The 26,564-nt window shown below is 37.1% G+C and overlaps 1 protein-coding gene across 2 annotated transcripts in view; it reads left to right on the top strand.

Moving 5' to 3' along the window:
• NGR-A26 (neuropeptide receptor A26) overlaps positions 1-26,564 on the top strand; it is a 152,409-nt gene that overhangs the window by 79,669 nt on the left and 46,176 nt on the right. For both annotated transcript variants that reach the window (XM_028170585.2, XM_089736678.1), the window contains exon 3: positions 24,283-24,457. In XM_028170585.2, coding sequence (XP_028026386.1) covers positions 24,287-24,457 — 171 coding nt within the window. In that variant the 5' untranslated portion in view covers positions 24,283-24,286. The remainder of the gene's footprint in view (positions 1-24,282; positions 24,458-26,564) is intronic.

The following is a 26,564-nucleotide window of genomic DNA, read 5'->3' as shown; positions in this document are numbered from 1 at the left end:
CACAACACATACATAAAGATATACTCTTCGTTTACTGTCAATTGGGAAACTTTTGTTATTGTTCAGAGTCTGTGGTCGAATTGAAAATAGACTAATATTGTTTGTCTTTAATATTATTGATCTATAGTGCAGTTTTGGCGAATACTGTGATTATCGAAATATAAGTGTTTGACAATAGAACCATAATAATATTTAAAATTATAATTTCAATTAATTATAGTCGAATCTCGACTATCGCGAGGCCACTAGTATAATTTCAATACACATTAAATATCATGTCACAAGAAAGTATGTGTGATTACAGTGTATATTTCGGTTCGAATACTCCTAACATCCAGGAGCTGTAGTGACCAGCTACCACGAGATGTTTTAAGATTTTCTCCTTTGAGGACAAAGTGATAACAACGTTAAAATTCAAGCCGCAAAACATCTAATTCTGGAACTTTCCTTGATAAAACAACACAACGAATATTTGGCAATTTTATTATATTTACATACTTAATTATTTCGGGGAGAATCACGGCCTTCAGTTTACAACAGAGCGCTCGTGGGCGTTATCGCTTTAGCTGTTTCAACGGTCAACTCCTTAGAATCGTTCACGGATTTATAAAATACTAGATGTGTCTCGCGAATCCTATTTAAAAAAAACAAAAAAAGAGTCGTTCGCGGATTTATAAAATCCTAGATGTGTCTCGCGAATCCATCTTTGGGTAATTTCTATGGTCACAGTTGGCGTCGAGGGTACACTACTCCAAGGCAAAGGTTCAATTTCCTGTCGGAGTCAGTATCTTTCTTAAAAAATATTTTGTAGTATTGCTTTTGGGTGTACTTAGGTACAGGAGAAAATTCTTTTTTTTTATTGCTTAGATAGGTGGACGAGCTCACATTCCACCTGGTGTTAAGTGGTTATTGGAGCTCATAAACATCTACAGCGTAAACGCGCCACCCACCTTGAGATATAAGTTCTAAGGTCTCAGTATACGCATTACTGCTTCACGGAAGAAATAGGCAGAATGGTGGTACCCACCCGCGCGGACTCACAAGAGGTGTTACCAATTGGGGGAGTCCAGATTGGGGGAGTCACGCACAAACAGTTCCGGAAGCTTCTAGAATCTCTTAATTATTTCAGCAATAAAGAACACAGAATTCTCAATACAAAGGAGTCGAAAGGCGTTGTAAATCACGCTTCTCATCGCCGAAACGATGTGGAGAACGCGGTGAGGCGAGTCCCAATTAACAGCGGGCGGGAGGGTTTTTCTCTTATGACTTTAAATTTTTCTTAAAATAAAATAAAGTATCAGTGCGAATTGGTGCTATTATATACATTTTTATATATTTAAAAATTATGTATTATGTTCGTCGGCTTCCTTTTCCGTTATTGCTTTTCCTCATAACCTAAACCAATTGTCATAGTATTGCATGTTATCGGGGCATTATTGCGCGAATTTATAAAATTTTATTACCCAAGTTTTCTTAACAATCGAATATTAATTTTCTTTTCATTTTTAACTCGTTAAATAAATCAATAATTGTTTTAAACATTTCTGTTTATATAGTACATGGTGAAACGGTTTTTATACATTCAATATTTAAATGTTTACTCAAGAACCTCAACCTCGTAATACTAAGGATAGGGTAATAGCTTTTACCAACGAGACACGTTCGCTTTGTCACTGGGCATAGTTAATTATTAAGTTCGATTCTGTGAAATCTGATTATATTTAAAGTTAGTATTCGTTATTTTGAAAAGTTTCTTAGGTAACGAAATTCAAAATGAAAGAAAACTCTCTCCCAATTAACGTTAGTAGTTATTTTTAATTGAATTTCGTTATTGAAATGATGAGTTTTGTTTTGTATATTTTATTATTACTATTCTACTATATTCTTAAAAATTTTAGTAGTAGGGTTGTAGAATAAACAGTATAGTGTTTTATCAAGACCAGCCCGAACAAGTCATTCCAAGACAAGCACGCTTTCAATTCAGTACTTAGGCTGTGAGTTGATCGTATTATCGCCTACTAAGTTTCTGGTCGGTTCCTCTCAGTTTTCGAAGCACTGCTCTTGCTAGGGCTAGTGTTGACGATTCTCTCAGGCTGACCACTTGAGATAAGAATACTTGGAATAGCCCCTTAAAAAAATTGTGTATTACTTTGCTTGTTAAATATCTCATTCGATGTTCATTATTATATTTATTCGCATACTATTTTATTTAAACATTATATTGAACGGAATGGAATAATTTTAGCATTAGTTCCTCGTGTTAATAGTAGGTTAAGTGGGGTAATTGTTGTGAGTAAAATTATTTCCTTATATTATAAGTTAGATTAGTAATCGTCATCGTGTTGTTTTGTGCTATAGTTGTAAGGAACATTGCGTATAAGCTCAGCACATTTGTCTTGTTTAGTCCTGCGCACATGGCTTATGTTGCAAGTCAGATTTTTTTTTACTTTCTGTTTGTTTTTGTGTATCTCTTTAGATTGTAATGTGTATTGTGGGCCTAATAAATAAATAAACCCTACCCTTGTATTATGTTAGCACCAAAAATCGCCTCAACTGTAACCCCGCAACACAATAAATTGACTAACGACCGTTTTGTTTGTACGTACAGCATTAAAATAAACCAAATAAACACACCGCGGTGATTCCACGCGTCAATAAAGTTAATGCAGCTGTACAGTGATTGATTTAGATTTTCGCGAACTGTGTAGGCTTACCTTCGACGAAAATGAGACATACACGGACTAACTATACTGTAACTATACTGAGATCTTAGAACTTATATCTCTAGGTGGGTGGCGCATTTATGTTGTAGATGTCTATGGGCTCCAGTAACCACTTAATACCAGGTGGGCTGTGAGCTCGTCCACCCATGTAAGCAATAAAAAAAAACATGAAACCGTATTTTAAATTCGTGCGTATTTCAATAACAAAATTACACAACATGACTGTCGCTATCCACCCTGAGATTTGAGACACAATTGTACAGTAATTAATTATATTTTTTGCGGGTTCGATTTTTATTATTACCCTATGTTATTCCTTCATCGTGAAAGTCATTAGTAAACATGAGTTAAGTACGTATTTCATTAGAAAATTTGGTAATTGTCTGCGAGTTTTGAGTATCACGATCGTCACCGGGCGTCTTATCCTTTAGGCACTAGAATAATAAACATATTATTAAAATACACTACTGAGATCGTTTTTACCACCTGGCTCTGATAAGAACTCCTCTCCAAGAAGAAGAAGGCTTGAAGAGAGTCGGATGACTAGCCAGGCATAACTGTGCACTGGCATAATTGATGTGTATGAACATTGGCAATTATTTTGCTAGAAGTCAGACACACATTCCACTGCCTTTAAATATAACAAAAAATAAAACAATAAAGAATAAAAAACTCCACTATAAGTACCAATTTGAACTTACCTAAGGTCAAATTGAAATTATGCATTTTTATTTTATTTTAACTAAACTATGACGATGATGATGACCGAGCTTTGCTCGGTTTTTTGTTGATAACGCCATCTTGTTGTGTCTTTAAAGTGGTTAGTTGCCCTCAATTAAGAAAAATAGTATTATTATTCGCCAATAGATGTCGGGAAGAGTTGATTATTGAAAACACGAATAAAACAACATTTCCTGAAAATAAATCGTAGCTAGATCGATTTATCGCCCCCGAAATCCCTTGTATACTAAAATTTATGAAAATCGTTGGAGCCGTTTCCGAGATTCAGATTATATATATATTAATATACAAGAATTGCTCGTTTAAAGGCATAAGAAAGCAGTAATGTTCAAGGAACACAAACGAATTGTAAATGATCGAATTTCATTAAGAAATGTATCACGAACTTCTGAAACAGAACAGCTTACACGAAACGTTTACATTCCGCCCACAGAACCCATGTTTGTACTTGATTAGCGGGCTTGGTTTAAGTCATAGGATTCATGACAATTATTTTAATAATCGTAATAATAATAATAACCGGGCACAAATAACGCACGGTCATTCGACGCCAAATTATGATTACGTGTGCTATGGATACCTGAGACTAACACACATACTTATATACGTTTAAATATATACATATATAGATAATAAGCACCCAGACAAAGAACAAACAGACATGTCTATCACACGAATATTTGTCCGATGTGGGAATCGAACCCACGACCCTCGGCACAATCAGGGTCTCTAACTGTCGATTTTGTGTTAAATTTTTGTTATTAAAGGAAATGAGCAGACCAATGTATGGGGGAGGCTTGTGTGTATCGGTGGACGTTTGAAGGATGGATGATATTGAGTGAATAATTTACAGCCTAATTTCATTCACTTTTTGGTTTACTTAATTGCAAATTATTATTAAAATATTTCAATGCTCTTTATACGTAAGCAGTAGACATCTAAAGCGCTGTGCTTGCTGATATCCATAAGCGGTGATGGCTGCCTATTTCTCAGGTGGGCTGCAGGCTAGTCTGCGTACAAAGACCACAAAAAAAACTTAAATAGGCAATTTAAATGTATTTTACAAAATTGTTTATGTTTTAATTACATTAGAATTATTTTTGATAAAAGTCGCTCGTCGATTCTAACTTAAAAACGGCCAACAATATATTGTTGTCAAAATTTAAACGTGCCACAATTAATGACTAGCATTCGTGGTGCGTTTTGTGAATTTTAATTTCTTAATTTACAAGAAAAAATACTCTACCTAGACATTCTCAGGAAGTTTAATAGTATTTTTAGGTAAATTAAATCTTAGAAGGTTTTCCTTGGTGATCGCATTGAATATTAAAATCGTTGTTGAATATTTTATACTTGCTTAGGCTGATTCTTATCTTTTCAATTACAGTTACTGAGATGCGGTCATCCGAATTAATTTAAGATTCCAAACCTTTTTATCAAATACTAGCTGACCCGGCAGACTTCGCAGTGCCTCAATCGATAATTAAAAGACCTAAACTTTTGTGTAAAATAAACTTAAAACAAACAAAAGGAATCCGTCCGACGGGGGACACATCAACGGAAAAATAAAATTGTTTGTTTTTATATAATTCCGAGAATTTTCATATTTATCTACCTTTTAAACCTTCTCTGGAATTCCACAAATAAATCAAGACCAAAATTAGCCAAATCAGTTTCACAACAGCAATTCAGTTTTATATATATATAGATTTCTACGGGTTTTTTTCGAAATTACTACCAGTTTATTACGCGAAATTTCTTCTTCGTCACTATACTCTTGGTTGTGGAGCTCATGTGTTTGGTGGTTTAACAACCCAGCGCCGCTCATCTTTCAGTTGCGCTTCTAGTGCCTACGTGACAGAGGCAATTCGTTGCAGCTCTGATCTGGTCGGTCCACCTTACAGAAGACCTACCGTGCGATCTGACACCATCCTACCCTGTCCTGTACTGCCAGATCGATTTAAAAGTTTTTACTTCGTGATACAGTTCAAAAACATTACAAAATGAGGCTGCATCATATAAAAGAGGCGCTCAATTATTTCCAGCTCTTGAAGAATACACTCGGCTTACATCGGTCTACGACAATCGGAGCTTTTTCTCCAGTCCCATATCTCGAGTGCGTTTTATCTTAATCTACACTTTCTATCCTTATTTAGGCATTAAGTATAATTTTTTTTAATGAAAAATTACACGTTAAAATCAGTGTACCTATAAAACTTAAATCGCATCTTAGACTTTGCGATAAATTTTACCCAATAGATATCATAATGTTGCTGTCACATTGAAACTAGCACCGAAATTCTGAACTGCATCTGAATAACGTCAATCCTTTTGAACCTTAACGCAACGTTGGTTTCAGTCGAAATGGCTTAGGCCACAACAAATAAGAGAAACTACAAACAAATAAGACCGAAATATGTACGATAAAGCTATTGAAAATAATCTCATATGTTGTCGTGAGAAACACAATAGAACTTTTCAGAGTTATTTAATATACATTTTTTCTGAAAATGCCCATCCTTTCGTTGGCGTGGCAAGATAAGTCAGACCCTTTTATTTTGTCCTTATTTTTTCTTTAGCGTTTCGAAACGTTTCTCAAAATGTTAAATGAATATTTATTTGGCTTTCATTATTTTTTTGGTGTTTTTTTTTTTGCTTTAACGTTGTCGGTTCCGAATGATCTGGTGTTAAATCATCGACGGCTATATAGCATAACGTAAGTCCTGCCATTCGTGTTGATTCACGAGGACGATGTTTCAACATGTCAATTCCGCAAAATTATAATTTGCGTAATTACTGGTGGTAGGACGTCTTGTAAGTCTGCACGGGTAGGTACCACCACCCTGCCTATTTCTGCCGTGAAGCAGTAATTGCGTTTCGGTTTGAAGGGTGGGGCAGCCGTTGTAACTATACTTGAGACCTTAGGACTTATATCTCAAGGTGGGTGGCGCATTTACGTCGTAGATGTCTATGGGCTCCAATAACTACTTAATACCAGGTGGGCTGTGAGCTCGTCCACCCATCTAAGGAATAAAAAAAGAAAGATATTTTACAATTAGGACTGGACTAATCAACACCAGGTGTTCTGTGATCTCTTACCCACGCATCTAATAATAATAATAACTGGCAAAAAATCGCGGACGGTCATCCGATCCCAACTTCGGATTGCTTATGTTACGGGTACCAAAGAGCTAACAAACATTTTCATCATTCAATGTTTGCCCGACGTGGGAATCGAACCCGTGACCCTCGACGCAAAAGTCAGGGCCGCTGACTAACGCACCACCGAGTCAGTCATAACTAGTGCAACAACAAATCTAGAATAACATTTCGATTTGAAAATCTGGTATGGGTCATTGCGTACTAGAGATCACTAATGATCGTGATGGATTAAGGATAGACAAGATTTTGTCGCTCCAAGAGTAGACAGGCTTAAACAGTATTGAGCTGCTGTTCGGACTAGTTTCAAAGTGCTAATTGCCAAGCTTAAATAATAATAGAGTAGAGTAAAATAAAATTGGTGAAATTTTGAAAAGTATTAGCAAAAGTTCTGGCCGTCTTCATAAAATACTTTGTGTTTGTATTTTGGAACGAAGTTCCTTATGGGACGATGTGGAGGGGTACCCTAACCGGGAAAAAACGCCCGTAACGTAAGATTTTTATTAGTAAACTCATTTTCGAACACCCAAACTCGCGACTGGTTTTTTGTTTCGGGTTCGTACGCGTATATCCAGGATTCGTCACCTGATACAATGTTGTATACAGCATTTGAGGATCCTGCGTGGAATCTTTCGAGAGTTCTGACGCACCAAGTAACGCGAGCCGCTTTTTACTCTTCACAGAGCGAATGCGGTATCCATCGGGAAAACAACTTTTTTACACCTAATTGTTCATGCAAGATTATTTTTATTTGACTCATGCCAATGTCTAAAGTTGCCTGAATTTCGCGGTATGTCACATGTCGATTTTCCTCAATCAGCTTACGCACATCATCAACTTTTTCTTGGGTGACTGCAGTTTTTGGACGACCTTGACGGGGATCATCACTGAGCTTGACACGTCGACGTTGAAACTCAGCAAACCAGCGATAAATTGTGGTTTTGGATGGGGCTTCATCACCAAATGCAGAAATCATCCGGTCAACACACTGTTTTTGTGTTAAACCACTTCGAAAGTCATAATAAATCATCGCTCTTGAATTTTCTCGAGTCAATTCCATTTTCTCAACGACTAAACAAGTTTGACAAAACCTCGTGACAAGACCGAGAATCTTTTTTTAAATAAATAAATGGTATTCGATTTTTAAAACCAAGGAGTTTTCAATTAAAAAGATTTTAATATGACAGGAACAGTGGAAATATTCCATTCCCGATACTTTTAGTGCAGCCTAGTAACTCTTATGCAAACAACCGTGAATGAAGTGTACCACAATAAGTTTGCACATTACCGAATGACCGTCGGTTGTTGCGAAGCCTCCAGTTTTATTTTCTTTATACCTCGAATGGAACTTGAAATTAATATTTTTATAATAAGGAACTTCGTTCCTATCCGGTGTCCCATGACACCACGCGTCTTTTTTAATATAAGATCTCCGAAGCCAGGAAATATATATGTCTTGGAGTTATTTAATAACACGCAAACGAACGTGCATGTCTCAGCAAACTTAATGTCAATATTTGGAGACAGTTCCTCATGAAACGCAAGGATATTTTTGCAATAATCACAGTTCGGCAGTCACGCGATCTCGATACGAATGATGAACTTGAACTGCTCATGGTCTGAAGGTAAGAATTCGTCTTAAAAAAAAAATATATATATATATCGACGCTTGAAAGGCAAACATGACTAAGCGACAATAACTGCTTTGTACATAAATGATAGGCAATAACCATATTCGATGCGCAAAAAATATATATTTCTAAGTCTATTAAAATCATTTCAATCCTACAGCTACTAGCTAGATTCGTTAAAATAAATTTTGTTTTCAGGTATTTCAACTTTAAATTAGTCTACTGTAAAGTTCACGCATTGGCGCTTAGTCACGTTTGCTTTCACGTTGGAGAAACCATAGTTATTAACACCTTCGTCAGACATAATACGGGCGAATAGGGTGATCGAGCTTAGATCGTAGATCGAGCTTAGCAAACGAAAACGAAGCTTCCGTAACCATTTAATTCTCTACGGGCTTTGAGTTCAAGTAATCGCCTACACAATAAATAAATAAATAAAATGTTTTACGTTGGTGCTAGTGGCTCTTTACGCATTGTGGGTATTGTATGAAAAAGTAGTAGATTAAAATATTAGAATAGATAAATTAGCTGTGTGAGAAAGTACAGTGGAACTGACAAGTGAAAATTTTTAGACAAAATATTTCGTTTTTGCACTATGAATGATAGTGAATAATCGAGTAAAAATGAGATTTTTGATAGTAGTTACCAGAGCCCATAGATATCTACCACGTAAATGCCGCCATTAACCTTGAGACAGGTGTTCTAAGGTCTCACTTTTAACTACAACTGCTCCGTCTTTCGAATCGAAACGCATTACGGCTTCACGGCAAAAGTAGGCAGGGTGGTGGTACCTACCCGTGATGACTTGCAAGACGTCCTACCGCCAGTAAAAACGGACAATACTCTATTTATTTGTGAACCTTATTCAATACAAACCAGTGAAAACCTTACATGTTGAATACTTCAATCATGGTTAAAAATAGCAATCACAGCACGTTGTCACCCTCGCGGATAATTGATTCAGGGTACACGGATTAATTATTCTGTAATACGCCTTTGAGTTGACGTCCTTTGAATTCTTGATATCCGGTTGAGTTTTGATTTGACTTGCTCAAAGCACGTGGTTACCACAAATTGTGCGAACGTGTTTCTGTGTATTAAAATTATTAAGATTAAATACAATGTTTCGTTTATCAATAACGCCGGCACGCGATTTCAAACATGCTATAAAATTGAGGCTAATATTTATTAGCTCGGTCGTTTCAATGAAATAAACACTGAATTTTAGCTTAACTTCAATACTAAGACTTATCTATATATTAATACGTGAAGCAAAAACTTTGTATCCCTTTTTACGAAAATTGCGCGGACGGAGGAGTATCAAATTTTCTACACTTATAGAGAATATAGAGAAGAAGTGCACTATGCTAAATTTTTTTTCAAATAATGCATAAAATATACATTAAATCAATAAAGAAAACACTACACACACTACATACCATGTATTTGACGCACACACGCGTGCATACTATTTATTGTCAAACTTTTGTTCTTGACGTCTGTTGTCAAATTGAGATTAAATATTGTTTGTCTTTGTTAATATTTTTTTAGTGTTGTTTTTTAGTGCCTTGGCGAGATTTGTGACTATATAAGTATAAATTACAATCATAATAGTGTACAAACTTACAATTCCAATTAATTATAGTCGAATTTCGACTACTGCGGGACCTCTAGTAGTAATAATTATGTCAGTGAAAATTTAAATCGTTTTGTGGATTGGAGGTTTGGAGAATTAATGCACTCACTGATACATTGACTAAAGCTTGTATTTTTAAAATGCATAGAAGATATGATTTATAGCATAGTTACTTTTTTTTATTGCTTAGGTTTGTCCACCTGATGTTAAGTGATTACCGGAGCCCATAGACATCTACAACGTAAATGCCGTTCACCTTGAGACATGAGTTCTAAGATCTCAGTTTTAACTACGGCTGCCCCGCCTTTCAAACCGAAACGCATTACTGCTTGACGGCAGAAGTAAGCAGGGTGGTGGTACCTACCCAGACGTTCTAGCATCAGTAAAATTCATCTAATGTAAGCTGTACAGCATTCAAAAGATAAGAATCTATAGTTTTAAATTATACTACGCTTTTTTTGTAATGTCAATCTAGTTCGCGGTATCATGTATCGTGAGCAAGTCAATCTACATAGTAATATAAGACGACTTCTTGAAAGTTACAGCCTATTCTGTAAAAGCCGATATTACGCAGGCCAGAGAAAATTGCTAAGCTCTAGACAGAATATTAAAAGGTACATTTTGTTAACACGAAGATATCGTTGGAGCGTGATCGTTTATGCAGATTTCTTAACGATACTTTTGGTGATTGAAAACGAAAATTTCGAAAAGCCTTAGTGCTCTGAAGTACCTATAAATCACTATACATTTATGTACCAGCAGTGCTTATCTTTCGTAAGGGTTTATTTGCATCCTGCCTATATACTATACACGCTGCATTCCTCATCTTCAATTAGTTACATATAACAGAAAACCCTTGAATTTTGCTTAAGAAAATGAAAAATATCTCTTTGAAGTCGTCCTGGTATAAAATAATCCCTTAGATAGTTCGATTTTAAGGAAATACCCATCTATAACGTGTTGTTGATTCCCACAATGATGGATGATTTGTAAGGGCTCGTTTGTCAAATGAGTTTACTGGTATTGGTTACTATTGATAGTAGGGAGTATTGTAAGCCCACACGTTTTTACTGGTGGTAGGACCTCTTGAGAGTCCGCGCGGGTAGGTTGGCACCTACTCGCGGGTGGTCCACCCTGCCTATTCCTGCCGTGAAGCAGTAATGCGTTTCGGTTTGAAGGGCGGGGTAGCCGTTGAACTATACTGAGAACTTAGAACCGATATCTCAAGGTGGGTGGCGCATTTACGTCGTAGATGTCTATGGGCTCCATTAACCATTTAACACCAGGTGGGTTGTGACCATGTCCACCTATCGTCTCGGCTATTTCTGCCGGTGATGAGTTTTAATTTGAAGGATAGGACTGTCATTATCAATGGAGACTTCATGCCTCGGGATAATGTGTTTCTTTTTAACCGAATGTTATAGTCTACTGAGAAATGAATGTCTTACGCCGTACAATAAGTTGAGAATACTACTGACGGTGTCCGAGAATTTTAGTAGTAGTGTTTAATTCACACAGTATCTGTAGTAAACTAAAAACATTCGATTTTATATACAATCTATGGATCAGACAATATCAACATTTTAGATCCTCAAAAAGGATTAAGCAAGGATGTGTACTGAAATGCTGAGAATGGGAGTAAGGGAGTTTTCCGTCGACCCTTATCAAATCATCTGACCACCGTTTAGGGGGAACTATGTCGCCTTTGCCAAAAAAACTAAATTATATTCTGAGAAAATCGAGTTTGAGATATAGTTTCCTTTAGTTCATCGATGCTTCTAATATTATAAGCGTTCGATAAAATATACTGTCAATACAAAAATAAGAGATGTAATGTTCCTTCTGTTTTAACTCTTCATAATCTACTTTTTTTTTTTTTAAGTACTTAAAGAACTTGTGTTACAGGTACCAGATAACGGAAATAAATGTAAGATTTTTATTATACACATACATATATTATATAATATACATCCATAACCCTGGAAAATGCATTTTTTATATTTATCATACAAATATCTTCCCTTAGCGGGATTCGAACCCGCGACCCCCTTGTGTAGTGACCGTGTCTTACCACTACACCAGACGGCCGTTACTTTTATTACGTTTTACGTTTACCCTTTACTTTTGTTGGAGCTCGGCGTAATATGTACTTCTCTTCTCTTCATCTCTGCTATCTGTCATACTTCCTTTCACTCCGACACTATGTATAATACTTACAATCAATTATCTCTTTGGTCTTCCACTTGCTTTGTTTTCATTGACATGTAAATTCATCACTGTTCTATTTACTTGATCACGAGTCCAATCTTCAGTTCCAATCATCATCACTGACAAAATTTACATCACCTTATCCTAATACCGTCTTGCCGTAAATCACCGTATTTTGATTTACAGCGCAAAACTTATTTCTCTCTTTTATTCATTTTACAGATATCGAGAAAATAGTATGTGACTATACTGAGACCTTAGAACCTTATATCTCAAGGTGTGTGGCGCATTGACGTTGTAGATGTCTATGGGCTCCAGTAACCACTTAACACCAGGTGGGCTGTGAGCTCGTCCACACATCTAAGCAATAAAAAAAAAAGTGATTGGGAAATCTTTAAAAATATTCTGTTATCTATTTTGATACATAATAAAGCTTGATTTTTTCCTAACACTATGAAAGGTCACGGCTCGACTTCACCGTATTATCAGAAATAGCAAAAACATTCACGTGTGCCCACACTGGAAAGCGTATACGGAAAACCACTGAGACGCTAAACAAACACGTATATAAATACATTCAAAGGAATAGTTTATAACACTCGGATGTGCTTGAAAATATTAAATTTAACATAGCACAGTAAAAATAAATTGCACTTAAGCAAATAAACATGAAACTGAATTCCTCAAACACCGCGTTAGAGCGTGCAGATGATGTCAGAAGTTGTGAAAATATTGTGAGATATTGTTATGCGGGCGAGATTAAAAAAAAAATCGTAATGTTTTTGTTTTTTTATTTTACGTATTCTAGACGTTTCGAATACAGTTTTCGTGGTCACGGCCGACTATAAATTATTTGATGGCGCCTGAATGTGTGCGTTAAATTTATTGACTAAAAATACGATATATGTTATGAAAAAAAAGAAGTGGTTTGAAAAGGGTATTCATTAGTACGCGACGAAATAGTTGTGCTCTCGTATCGCTGATATTAATCCTTTGGGGTCCAGTGTCTACACGTATTAGACATATAGTCTTACATTAAATTAGTCTTAGGACCGCAAAGGGTTAATATGCGATGGAGCTAAATGAATTTTCATTTAGCTCCAGTTAGTTCTAAGTATTAAAATCAAAGTTTATTTGTTTTAATTTCATACGCCACCAAACTGTTCACCCGATTTTAAGCAAATATCACCTTTCGCAAAGGTTTTGGGTACAGTACTATCAATTTCTAAATGAGTAATTTTAGCAAATCGACGTTTTTGGTACAATTAACTACAATCATAGCATAGCCTTATCCTGTTTTTGTATGTTCTTTTTTATTTATTGCTTAGCTGGGTGGACGAGCTTACATCCCACCTGGTTTTAAATGGTTACTGGAGCCCATAGCCTCAACGTAAATGCGCCACCCGGCTTGAGATATAGGTTCTAAGGTCTCAATTTTCGTTTCTTTGTTATATTGCCAATGTTTCTCAGCCATGGAACTGTCCTTAAAATGTTTTATCGGATCCTCCTGATATACTCTCGATGCTTTTAAGCACTCCGAGTATTGATCTCCATCCTCGTTGAACTCGTCAAATACGACGTAAAGCTTGACGTTCAACCTAACCCATAGACACAGCCCATTGAGTTTCTCGCCAAATCTTCTCAGTGAATCACGATTTCGATCATGTGGTAATTTCAGCGAAGCAATGTTCTTGTTAGGGCTAGCAAGTTCTCTCTTGTTGAGCTGTGTGAGCTGAGCTACTAAGCCGGTGATACTGGTATGGTCTTGCAAGACTACCAGCTATTAGTTAGGGACAAAAAACTTTTCTCCGTATTAGTGTCAAAATCATGACCGCTTCAAAGCACATATTGAAGCATTGTATAAAAAAAACCATTAAATTTTTTATGGGAACTAGTTCGGGATGTAACATAAGCAAATCTTTATCTTACAAAACTGTTGAAATTACAATTTTAATCAGGGTGAAATCACGCGGCATATCTAGTAGCACATAAAGTACCTGAACATCCTCGTTATGTCATAAAACTGGAAAACGTATCCTATGGCTACAACATGTCGGACTGGTGACCGTGAATACCAGTGTGTATATTATAATCCGGATTTAACACAGCTCTTTGATCAGATCTATTTTGTTGAATTTATAGTTTTCTAAATCGTTGTGTTGAGACTAGTTTCCTGCGGTAGCTACATTATAAATATGTCGGGAAGCTGTAAAATAAATTTTCTCTCCCACAACTGATCTTTGATTTAAATGTAACATTAATAATGTCGTCTAATGAGATAGAGCGCCGGTCGTATTCGCGTCACTCAATTAGAGATTAAAAAGATAGATGCTAAGCTACTAATTTTATTAACTATTGCAAATACTTACAATATTTATTATTTGCCGCATAATACAAGACTGAACGCTTGAGTACCCCTCGTATCTCGGCTTGAACGATTAAGCAGTTATAATATATTTTACAATTGAGACTTCAATCTCATGAGATTGAGAGCCATGGCTCAGTTATGGCGCGGCATTCATTATAATTATGATGTCCATGGATCATCGGTGAGCCTTAACCTCGCTTAAGCGATAAAAACGTATTGTTATGCGCTGGGGCTTGGGATAAATAACAAATCTACCGAATTACAAGTTAAAACTGTATTTATCACTTAGTACTAAAATTCTCAATACACTTCTTCCGCTTCACTTCAAGTGATCCGTTCGCTGTTTCGCTTCGAGTAGTTCCTATTACTGATTACCTGCGTGCCAGCTCTGCAACGGTTTTATAGTCGATACAACATCCCTAGAATTGTCGAGAACATTCCTCACAAGTCGAGTATTTTCGATGTGTTTTTTCCGCTATCTGACAATAGATGGCGTTGTACTTCTCGAGCGTTTTAGATGTTACTAGATCCTTTGATATTCGTTTCAGCTAGTCGGCGATAGATGGCGTTACTCTTGCCGGCGTAACGGTATTATTTGTTTATAGTTCATCGAGCGACGTTCTCGATTATAAATGAACATAAAGTACTTATTAGGATAAACGCGTAGACAAATATGCATTATTACTGGTATTGTGTGCTTTTATATGTAAGTATCCTGCCCATGATCCTGCCCATTTCTGTCTCTTCGAGAGTGGAAAAGCGTTTATCACGTTGTGTTTTTTATCTGATACTTACAAACAGTAGGACAGTGAGTTCATATCTTAAATAATTAGTAATAGTTCAAGGATCGACAAAGCGTTGTTTTAAATAGCTGTTGGCGGAATTTCAGCATACAATGAACACACATAATAACCTATCTCACTGGCTCAACGGTTCAAAGTGTTTTGGCATCGGGTAATCGAATTTACCACGATCTTGTGTAGTTTCCCGTGAACAACGAAGTTAGAATTAATTACGAATTGTTTTAAAGTTTCGCGGTTATCTGTATACGCACTAGTCAAACCCGGCCTGCTCTGCGGATCTATCAAATTCCACAGGATCACCCGTTAGGTTAATCTGAAAGATTTCCTAAAAATTTCATCGATTTCTATTCAGCCGTTGGAGTCTATAGGGAACACACATACATATGATATAAACATCGACTATTTATTAAGGATATGATCTACTAATATTTTTCCGAAGAAAACGTAATTTATTCTTTGGATTCAATATGACGAGACATCTTTTTCTTGAGGTGGGCGAACAATCTATCCAGCCCCAGCTGGTTAAGTGGTAATTAGGGCAGAGTGTACGGTGCCAAACAAGTCGAGGTTTTGAATTTTTTTAGTAACATCGCTGTCTTATCCTTCGGTAGACATAGCAAAGATGTCGGTACCTATCCGCGAAAGACGATAGTCCTGCCGAATGATGTCGAAAATCAGAGCAAGACCCTTTCATTTAAATTGTCCATTTGTAAAAGAAATTCAAGACACAAAACAAAACTGAGCGAAAGTCTTCATCTCGAATGTCGTGCGTAAATATAAATTTTCTTTTTTTTGTTTTTTCGTTAGACGGGTCCCTTTTAGCCAAAAGTGTTGGAGATTTCGTTTCACGCCGACCGTCACAATGCTCGCGAGAAATCATCATATTTCCCCCTCTTTCATAAACAAGACGGCGTGATCGACGCCCTTTGCTATTCCAATTAATCTTAACTGTGTCTCGGGGGTTGCTCGTAAGAAATGTTTGACGTATTTGATTTTTTGAGGTTTAAGTTTTTTTGAGAAAAGTTTTATAAGTTTATGAGATATTTTATTGTCGTGCTTTGGTAGATGAGACGTTCAATCTACTCATAGACATTGGCAAACGCTGATGAGTCTTTTGAAACTTAGCCTGACATGTTATATACATATGATATCATGTATATCGATGATCATCGATGAAGTTAGTACGTTCTTGAATTAGGTGGCAAAAACTACTCCGAAGCGCACTGTGGGTGAATACAGCGGTACCAGGCAGTGAAGTCGCGAATTATGCACTAAGAAGGAAGGTGATGAGGAGACCATCTTAAGCAATTACTCATTTCTTATTTTCTGATAAACAGCTGAACAGAATTGACGATATAAAATCTCTAATCCTCTTTTCTCCTCTCATTGTGTAACCAATAAAGACGTTGACAATTTCAATTTGGTAATGTACTGAATACTGCTACTAAATTTGCTACTGATTTTGAAAACTCATCACATAGCGTGCACCTGTGAAAAAAACTATAACTCTCTGATAGCTTAGCTACCGGATTAGCTTGTCGGGCCGACTGTACCACGGAGTCCGAATTCGATTCCGGTCGAACTCAAAATCTTTGTTCAATATATTTAGTATTTTTGTTCTCGCTTTTATATCGTATGTGTTTTCGGGATCACAGAAAAAATAATCTAGCTCGATTCCGTCGAATATGGAAAGTTACTTTGTTCTTAACCTACATTCCAAGACGCTTGAAACTCTAATTTCGTGCATTAGATGAACACTTAGATAAAATTATTTTCTAGATTTGCCAGGGATTTGTTCGGGCTACATAACTAGAGATTAGCTCATTTACCGATTAAATTGTGGATGCGTTTTGATTTATTATTGTTATGTCCACCCGACTAATTTATTTACTTTATTAATAATATACTTAGTACCAGTGGTAGGGTGTGTTCAAGTGCAGGCAAGTAATTTTTTTCTAATCAAATACGCTCGGCAAGTAATATTTTCTAATTAAATACGCTCATGAGTTACTTCCGCGATGAAAGGGTAACGTCTTGTAAAAAAATATAACCTGCAAAAATGTTAATTTTCATAATGTGGCTGGTGGTTGACGGTATTAATGTTGTGATGTCTATGGAAAAGAAAATTATGTAGACCGTAGGTTGTCTGCTCATCAACGTCCGATACGGTCTTGGGTTGAATGCTAATTAATTTGACCTAATATATATGTTAGTATCCTATTATTACCTATTATTAACCTATTATTTAATTTAACTTACACAAAATCATTCTCGTTGGTTTAAAAAAAATGTCCGCAGGAACTGAGTTTCTAATTAATGATGACAGACTTTTTCAGTAGATATTTTTACCATTCCACCCTTAGACAGAGTCGTCATTAGTCACGAACATAAACAAATAAAATATTAAAAGGCATTTCGTCCGTGCGTGCTTCGCTTAAAGTGGCCTTCAATTAAATTTAATTATTATTGCGGGTAAATCTGCACCTTTTTTTTATAATGACAATTTTTAAGGGCGCTCTTTAGCGTATTTTTTCTTGGCCGATAAACTTTTGATGAAATATTTGCTTTGTAGTTCATTACTCTAGTTCGTATTAAGAAAACAGATTTTGGATATTTGGTTTGTCCGTCATGTTTAATGCCATCGGTGACTTTGGAACTTGAGGTGGAACTGCTCCAGAAGTAGACGGCACCAGACCACGAGGAAGGTCGCCCATGCGATGGATCGTCCAAGTGAAATCGACAATTGGCGGTTGTTTGCATGAGTGTACCAGGCTCACCACAAATTAAGCAATTTTTTTTATTGCTCTTGTAGGCAGACGAGCATACGGCCCACCTGATGGCGAGTGGTTACCATCGCCCATGGACTTCACAATACCAGGGGCAGAGCCAAGCCACCGCCTACCGTCTAAATAATTGAGATAATTCACGCACGGTCATCCGGCCCAAAATTACGATTTACTGTGTACCAGAGATTGACATAAATTCTTGTATACGTTTAAATATATACATATATAGATAATAAGCATCCAGACAAAGAGCAAACAAAACTGTTCAACAAACGAATTTTTTGCCCGACGTGGGAATCGAACCCACGACCCTCGGCGCAAAAGTCAGGGCCGCTAACTACTGCTCCACCGAGGTAGTCCACCAGTCAGGAGATCCACGTAATTTATCCGTATTTTCTTATTAGATGTTTTCTAACCGTACAATTACGCACGTCTGTATCTCTGAATGCGTACATTTCAATTAACTTTTTTTCAGTTAGTTTTATTTTAAAAAAGCGAGAGACAAGTTTAATCAAGGGCGAACAAAATAACTTTTTATTTAGAATAAAGCGTAGTTTAAAAGTTTTAAGATCTAAATGAGACGAACCTGGAATTTGACTTGGGTTTTAAATCCTCCTCCGTGCGTCGTGTTCCTCAGTGCTGAGGATCGTGACCTTTACGGAATACATAGGTAAAGGTTTTCTTGGAAAAATTGCTAGTGGTGAGTTCCCGCGTCCTTCCACAGCAGAATTTCAGAGGCGATTTAGTTCCTCTGGGCTACTGAAGCCCTATTTCGGGTTACTTGACCGCCGCCCGTTGCTCGGCGTTATATTTTTACGGTCGGGTAGGTGACATACCGACGCCAACCCTCCTCTTTTCTCATCCGAGCTTGGAACCGGCAATGGCAGGGTTTTAAATACAGCTAAGCAAATTAACGAAGTTAAATTGTTTTCAACTGTTTTGTGGAACCATCGAGTTACCTGAGTAGTTTTTTTTATTATTTGTATTGCTTAGACGGGTAGACGAGCTCACAGCCCACCTGGTGTTAAGTGGTTACCGGAGTCCGTAGACATCTACAAGGTAAATCCCGAGACCTTGAGATATGAGTTCTAAGTATATAGTTGTAGTTGTATGTATAATATAGTTACAACGGCTGCCCCAGTCTTCAAACCGAAACGCATTACTCTTTCACGGCAGAAATAGGCAGTGGTTCCTATCCGTGCGGACTCACAAGAGGTCCTACCACCAGTAATTACACAAATTGTAATTTTGCGGATTTGATTTTATTACACGAATCCCTTCACCGTGGAAGTCAATCGTGAACATTTGTTAAAGTACGTATTTCATTAAAAAAATTGGTACCCGCCTACGGGATTCGAATGCTGGTGCATCGCTAGATACAAATGCACCGGACGTCTCATCCTTTAGGCCACGACGATTTCTACTTCGATGCTTAAAATCAACGGTCTGGCGCCAAGTGGTGATTGTTACAATCTGAGCGAGGGATGCCCACTGAGTTTCTCGCCGGATCTTCTCAGTGGGTCGCGTTTCCGATCCGGTGGTAGATTCTGCGAAGCACGGCTCTTGCTAGTGTTCGTGTTAGCAACGTCATCAGGTTTGAGCCCTGTGAGCTCACCTACTAGTTAAGGCGACGCTGATATAGCCTCTCAAGGCTATCTATCAGCTTAGGTAGGAAAAAAAACAAAAAAAAAGAGCGAGGAATTTGTCACAAAGTTCGGAACCTATGACTATCAACTTTATATAAATTCACGTTGACTTTATCCGTGGCTATCGAATCAAGAAAACTTTGCGATATCACTTCCCGTAGTTAGTTTGTCGATTCGATCATTCGTACCAAAGTTTGTGTGAACGCCAATAGCTGAAACTATGAATGGGCGCATCTAAAAATAGTTCTATCTGATGTAACATTATCATGTCCGATTCATTGCGGAATCGATTTTTATAAATGCATTAGTTAAATTAATTCTGCTTTTCTTAAAGCAATGGTGATGGAATATCATGTATTATGTAACAGTTAAGTAGCACTTTCTCTTCTGTTTGTTAATTTTTTTTTATTGCCCTTGTAGGCAGACGAGCCACACGGCCCACCTGATGGTGAGTGGTTACCGCCCATGGACTTCAGCAATGCCAGGGGCAGAGCCAAACCGCTTCCTACCGCCTACCTAATTCCTTAATGATTGTCTTAATTTTTGTTTTGTAACTATTTAATATCTTGAGGTTTGTCAATTAATAAACAGTAAGTCGTAAGATTTTTTTTCTTTCAAAAAATACATTTACCATTACGATTTCCATTTTAATATTCGTTCCATTTCTCTATTTGTCGACCGATTAGCGGTTTTTTTTACGGTGTTACTGTTACTTCATCCGTTTTCAGTTCTGTTGTCTATATTTTATTATTGTTAAGATTTAAACTAAAATTCAAATTTTCAAATACCAGAAATATAAAATTTTATTAATTTTTATCATATTATCTATGTCATTGTCCGTAATTATATTATATGATTATGAGTAATCACATAGTGTAATTTTAATACTACTTGTTAAAATGCTTCTTTTATTAATAACATCGCTTTAATTATTTTCCGTTAGTAAAATTACCAACAGATTAAAATTAAAAAAGGTTAGTTAGTTGTAGGAAAATTAACACTTGTCAATTCGATACGGTTACACGAAATAAAGTATAGAACATAAGTACATTTCTATTACGATAATGAATGTTAATAAAGAGAGGACTGAAAGGCAGTTCAATTAGGGGTGATGCGTAAAGATGACCTTTATACAGCCTTAATTAAACCTTCACAGTGACCCCTTGCGGACGTTACAGCGCTATTCTGCCGGGAAGCCCTAACATCATAATAAATTTCCTATCTTTCGTGTTTTGTTGGGCAGTACATGAAATTAGGATCCGTGAAAGAGATGTCGTTTTTTTAGCTCGTGAGTGAGGACATTCTTTGTGATGGATGTAGCTATTTCAACTTATTCTGTAAGAATAATTTAGAGTTGAAATGGCGCTGAAATATGCTGTGAATTTTTTAAATGGTTTGATGTAAATAAAATTTGTTACACTATAAATAACTAAGCTCAAGTTTTTGAAATTTATTAGAATAAATATTTTTTTATATATAAAAATGAATCTGCGTAATGTATGTACGCTCATAACTTCAGAACGCCGGCAACAAATTGGATAATTCTTTTTTTGTTGTGTTTATTATTGTCAGGCAAAGATAAAGGCGAATAGTTAAGGTACATGCCTGATTTTTTTTTCTTTATTAGACGAATACTAGGACTAGCTGATTCAAAAGTATTTCCATCCATGGCTCTAATTTAATCTTCTCAAAAAAAATATTTGAATTTAGAATTATTTTTTCTAAACTTTGAAGCCTATTTAAAAAATAAAGTTTTAAAATCTTTTTCATTAAAACCTTTTTTTTAAACTTTACTATGCTATCAGCTATTTAACACTGTAAATTTCACTGAGCTACTTCTACGGTAGGTATCATACTTAATTTAGAGTTCAAAGTAATCATTTTTTTTTAAGATTAAATTAGAGATATGGTTGGAAATATACACAGAAAAAAAATCATTAAAAAAATGACTAGAAAACTATCAAAAATCACGGAACATACGTGGGGGTGATTCGGATAGCCCTAGTGATGCTCTATCTCTGGACTTCGGCTTGACACTATTTTTTGGGACATCCTATATTATATAAATGTTCACGATTGACTTCCACGGTGAAGGAATAACATCGTGTAATAAAAATGAAACCCGCAAAATTATAATTTGCGTAATTACTGGTGGTAGGACCTCTTGTGAGTCCGCACGGGTAGGTACCACCGCCCCGCCTATTTCTGCCGTGAAGCAGTAATGCGTTTCGGTTTGAAGGGTGGGGTAGCCGTTGTGACTATACTGAGACCTTAGAACTATATCTCAAGGTGTGTGGCGCATTTACGTTGTAGATGTCTATGGGCTCCAGTAACCACTTAACATCAGGTGGGCTGTGAGCTCGTCCACACAGCTAAGCAATAAAAAAAAAAAAAAAAAAAAATATAAATTTGCATGAGATAATTTTTATGTTTAACTAGGGTACGTAACTAATTACCTTTCTTTTATTTTATGTATGTGTTTTAAGCTCTACCATGCGGCTTATTCCTGCCGTGATTCATGCGTTTTTCTTTGAAAGCTGTGACCTTTCACTCCACAATACATGAATACTTTGACATCATGTCTCAAGGTGGTAGCGGTATTTAACCTTGTGACGAGACTATAGCAATGTCTGTTTAAATGGTAAAACAGAAAAAGTGTAAGATTGTATTTTTTTTCATGTTAAAATATTTACATGACGCACTTCTTACTCAATTTATTTTATTTGCACAAAACGTCAAAATAATCATAAAAACGTAGGTAACATTAAAACGTATTGTCAAAACTTTAAAACAATATCAAAGTAGATCAAAAGGGCTTAAAGCTCTAAAGCCTCCCTTTTATCGCACACTTTCGCACCCTCACAGAGTTTAATTTTCTGCTCTTCATATTAAAAAGTCTTAAACTTATCCCGAAGGTTTCATTGTGACAGTTTTATGAAATTTTGTGAAGTGAATTTCGCACCTCTCTCCTTTGTTTGTCTCGAACTCATTTATTACAAGGAGCTTTAAGATTGATTAAAGTTCAAATTAACGTTCTTCAAAGTATGTAGAAGCACATTTTGAGAAATCGGTTCGATATATTTGTGCGACTTATATTTAGCATGATCCTTCACGTCTCACGCGTTTACTGGTACCATAAACGTCGTGGGGTCGTCGTACCCCCTTGCGGGGGCACGGAGCGGGCCTCGGGGAAACCCCTCTGCCCGGACATTTAACACCCCGCCTATCGAGGCAGGGGTGGTGCGCTGCAGGACTGAGTGAAGCAGGCTTGGAGTTGTGATGTTGGGTGGGATCGCTTTTTCTTCTTTCTTCCTTCTCTTCTCTCTTCAATCTTCTTCTTCTCTTCTGTCTTCTTCGTCGTCAGCAGGCGGCGGCCGTTTCTCTCCTCCATGGTTTTTTTTTTCTTTTTCTTTTTTTATTATTATAGTATTTTTTTTACCATAAACCAATTTTCTAGACTCATTTATAGTAGAACCAATGCTGCTGATGATCTTTCCTGATCTAGAACCAATGACTTAAATCGCTTCAGCTTAGTGAATAATGGGAACCGTATTTGATTACTATAAGTTTTTTTTTTATTGCTTAGATGGGTGGACGAGCTCACAGCCCACCTGGTGTTAAGTGGTTACTGGAGCCCATAGACAACTACAACGTAAATGCGCCACCCACCTCGAGATATAAGTTCTAAGGTCTCAGTATAGTTACAACGGCTGCCCCACCCTTCGAACCGAAACGCATTACTGCTTCACGGCGGAAATTGGCGGGGTGGTGGTACCTACCCGTGCGGACTCCCAAGAGGTCCTACCACCAGTGATTACGCAAATTATAATTTTGCGGGTTTTTGATTTTTATTACACGATGTTATTCCTTCACCGTGGAAGTCAATCGTGAACATTAAAATTTGTTGAGTACGTATTTCATTAGAAAAATTGGTACCCGCCTGCGGGATTCGAACACCGGTGCATCGCTACATACGAATGCACCGAACGTCTTATCCTTTAGGCCACGACGACTTCAAATTATTTATATTCAAATTCAAAACTTCAAATTATAATATTTACTGGTGGTAGGACATCTTGTGAGTCCGCACGGGTAGGTACCACCGCCCCGCCTATTTCTGTCGTGAAGCAGTAATGCGTTTCGGTTTGAAGGGTGTGGCAGCCGTTGTAACTATACTTGAGACCTTAGAACTAATATCTCAAAGTGGGTGGCGGCATTTACGTTATAGATGTCACGTCCTTCTTCAAACGAGGCTTGTGGAGAGTATTAAGCGGTAGGCAGCGGCTTGGCTCTGCCCCTGGCATTGCTGAAGACCGTGGGCGACGCTAACCACTCACCATCAGGTGGGCCGTATGCTCGTCTGCCTACAAGGGCAATAAAAAAAAAAAAGATGTCTATGGGCTCCGGTAACCACTAAACATCAGTTGGACTGTTAGCTCGTCCACCCAAGAATACAATAAAAAATAAAATAAAAAAAGGACGTCAAACTTTTCGGTTTGCGCCAATACACGGCCCTATGCTTTATAGAATAGCTAAAAAAAAATTAATCCACGTAACAAAACAATGTTTCTATTACTTCAGAGCCATGGACGCGGATATCATGATGGAGGGATTCGAGACCGACATGACCACGCCCAACTATGCCGTGAACCCGATCATGACGCCCATGACGGCCGCAGACCACAACCACACCTGGAAGAACATAAGCAACGCCACAGCACCGGGGAGCACCATTAATGTATATTATTTTTATGATGTGAGTATTTAGAATTTTAGATCTTTCAACTATAATGAGCAGCAATGCTATCGTTGATCACGAATCAAATCCAGTATCCAGTACCCAGTTAACATCAGGTGGGCTGTGAGCTCGTCCATCCATCTAAGGATAAAAAAAAACCGACGATACTTACTGCGATACATCAATTGAAAATAACCTGAATCCTCAGAAGCCATAATGTTGATATCATTGTCCGCCTAGAGGTTGAAGTCAAAATGGCCTGAATGATAAGACGTCTGGTGTGTTTGTATCGAGCGATACGGCCATGTCTGTGTTCGAATCCCGCAAGCGGGTTCACATTTTTCTAATGAAATGCGCACATAACATGTTCGTGAATGACTTAAGGAATAATCGTGCAATATTTTTTTTATTTTTTATTGTTTAGTTGAGTGGACGAGCTCACAACCCACCTACTTACAGGTCACACCCCTTATTACTAGTGGTAGGACCTATTACTGGTGGTAGGACTTCTTGTGAGTCCGCTCGGGGGAGTACCACCGCCCTGTCTATTTCTGCCGTGAAGCAGTAATGCGTTTCAGTTTGAAGGGTGGGGCAGCCGTTGTAACTATACTTGAGACCTTAGAACTTATACCTCAAGGTGGGTGGCGCATTTACGTTGTGGATGTCTATGGGCTCCAGTAACCACTTAACACCAGGTGGGCTGTGAGCTCGTCCACCCATCTAAGCAATAAAAAATAACCTAGTGTTAAGTGGTTACTGGAGACATCTACAAGGTAAATGCGCCGCCCACCTTGAGATATAAGTTCTAAGGTCTCAAGTATAGTTACAACAGCTGCCCCACCCTTCAAACCGAAATGCATTACTGCTTCACGGCAGAAATAGGTAGGGTAGTGGTACCTACCCGCGCGGACTCTCAATAGGTTCTACCACCACTAAACTATAAGCAAGATGAAAAATACAGGAAAGGGCTTGCACAGAAATTAAATAGAAAGAAATAGGGAGCAGTACTTAACTGTTTATCGCGCTCCCAAAATTTCTGACGATACATCAAAACGGGCGTAAATATGAGGTGAACTTAAAAAATCCCGTACGAACGTGGACGTCATAGCAGGGTATAGGACTCGACTCGAAATTATGGACGCTACCAATATTATGATAATCTATTTAAATAAAAATGAATTGCTGTTCGATAATTTCGCTAAAACTCGAGAACGGCTAGACCGATTTGGTTAATTTTGGCCTTGAATTATTTGTGGAAGTCCAGAGAAGGTTTTAAAGGTAGATTAATATGAAAATGCTCGGGATTAAATAAAAATAACAATTTTGTTTTTTCTTTGACGTGTCTCCCGTCGGACAGATTCCTTTTGTTTGTTTTAAGTTTATTTTATACAAAAGTTGAGGTCTTTTATTTATCGATTTAGGCACTACGAAGTCTGCTGGGTCAGCTAGTTGTTTATATATTTATAAACTTAGTGTATACAGACATATAATAGTACACAAATGGATATTGCTAGGTTCTGCTTCCATTTCGGAATTAGACAGTTCCTTATTGAGATTTTGCTTTTAAAACAACTTACAGGAAATATCAATGTAATCAAATCAAATCAACCCAAATTTACAAATTTACCATTTTGTGAAACTAGTTGTGTCAGTCATAATCTAAATCTTTTTGGCCACAAGTAGGTATATGTTTCGAAAAAAATTGGTGAGATAACTTTTCGCCAACATCCAACATAGGATTATCCATTACCTTTTTGATTTGTTTATGATCTATTGAATAGCCGAATACTGGCTAAGTCATGAATTCCTTTATCCTGCTTTGTCAATAAAAGCGGCTTGTTAAATTTTTTTGAAACAATTTTTCGGAGTAACAATACGAATAGACTAAAAAAGAAAAAAGAAGTCGAGCGTTCTGGAGAGTACAAATGTTTTATCCTAAAATTATACGAAAATTCACATAACATAATTCAAAGGGAGAAACAAACACAGAAGAATGATTCCTTCCAGCCTTGCTGTATAGCGTCCATGGCTAAAAGCATGATACCCAACCCACAACATTTTCACGTGGATTAGGCATAATAAACTCTGAAAGGTTTTATTTGTGTAACGGACATTTTTGTCTGTA

The sequence above is a fragment of the Bombyx mandarina genome, chromosome 22, assembly GCF_030267445.1.
Source record: "Bombyx mandarina strain Sakado chromosome 22, ASM3026744v2".
Taxonomy (NCBI): Eukaryota; Metazoa; Arthropoda; class Insecta; order Lepidoptera; family Bombycidae; genus Bombyx; species Bombyx mandarina.
The sequence above is the reverse complement of the archived record's forward strand: the minus strand, read 5'-3'. Positions and strand labels throughout refer to the sequence as shown.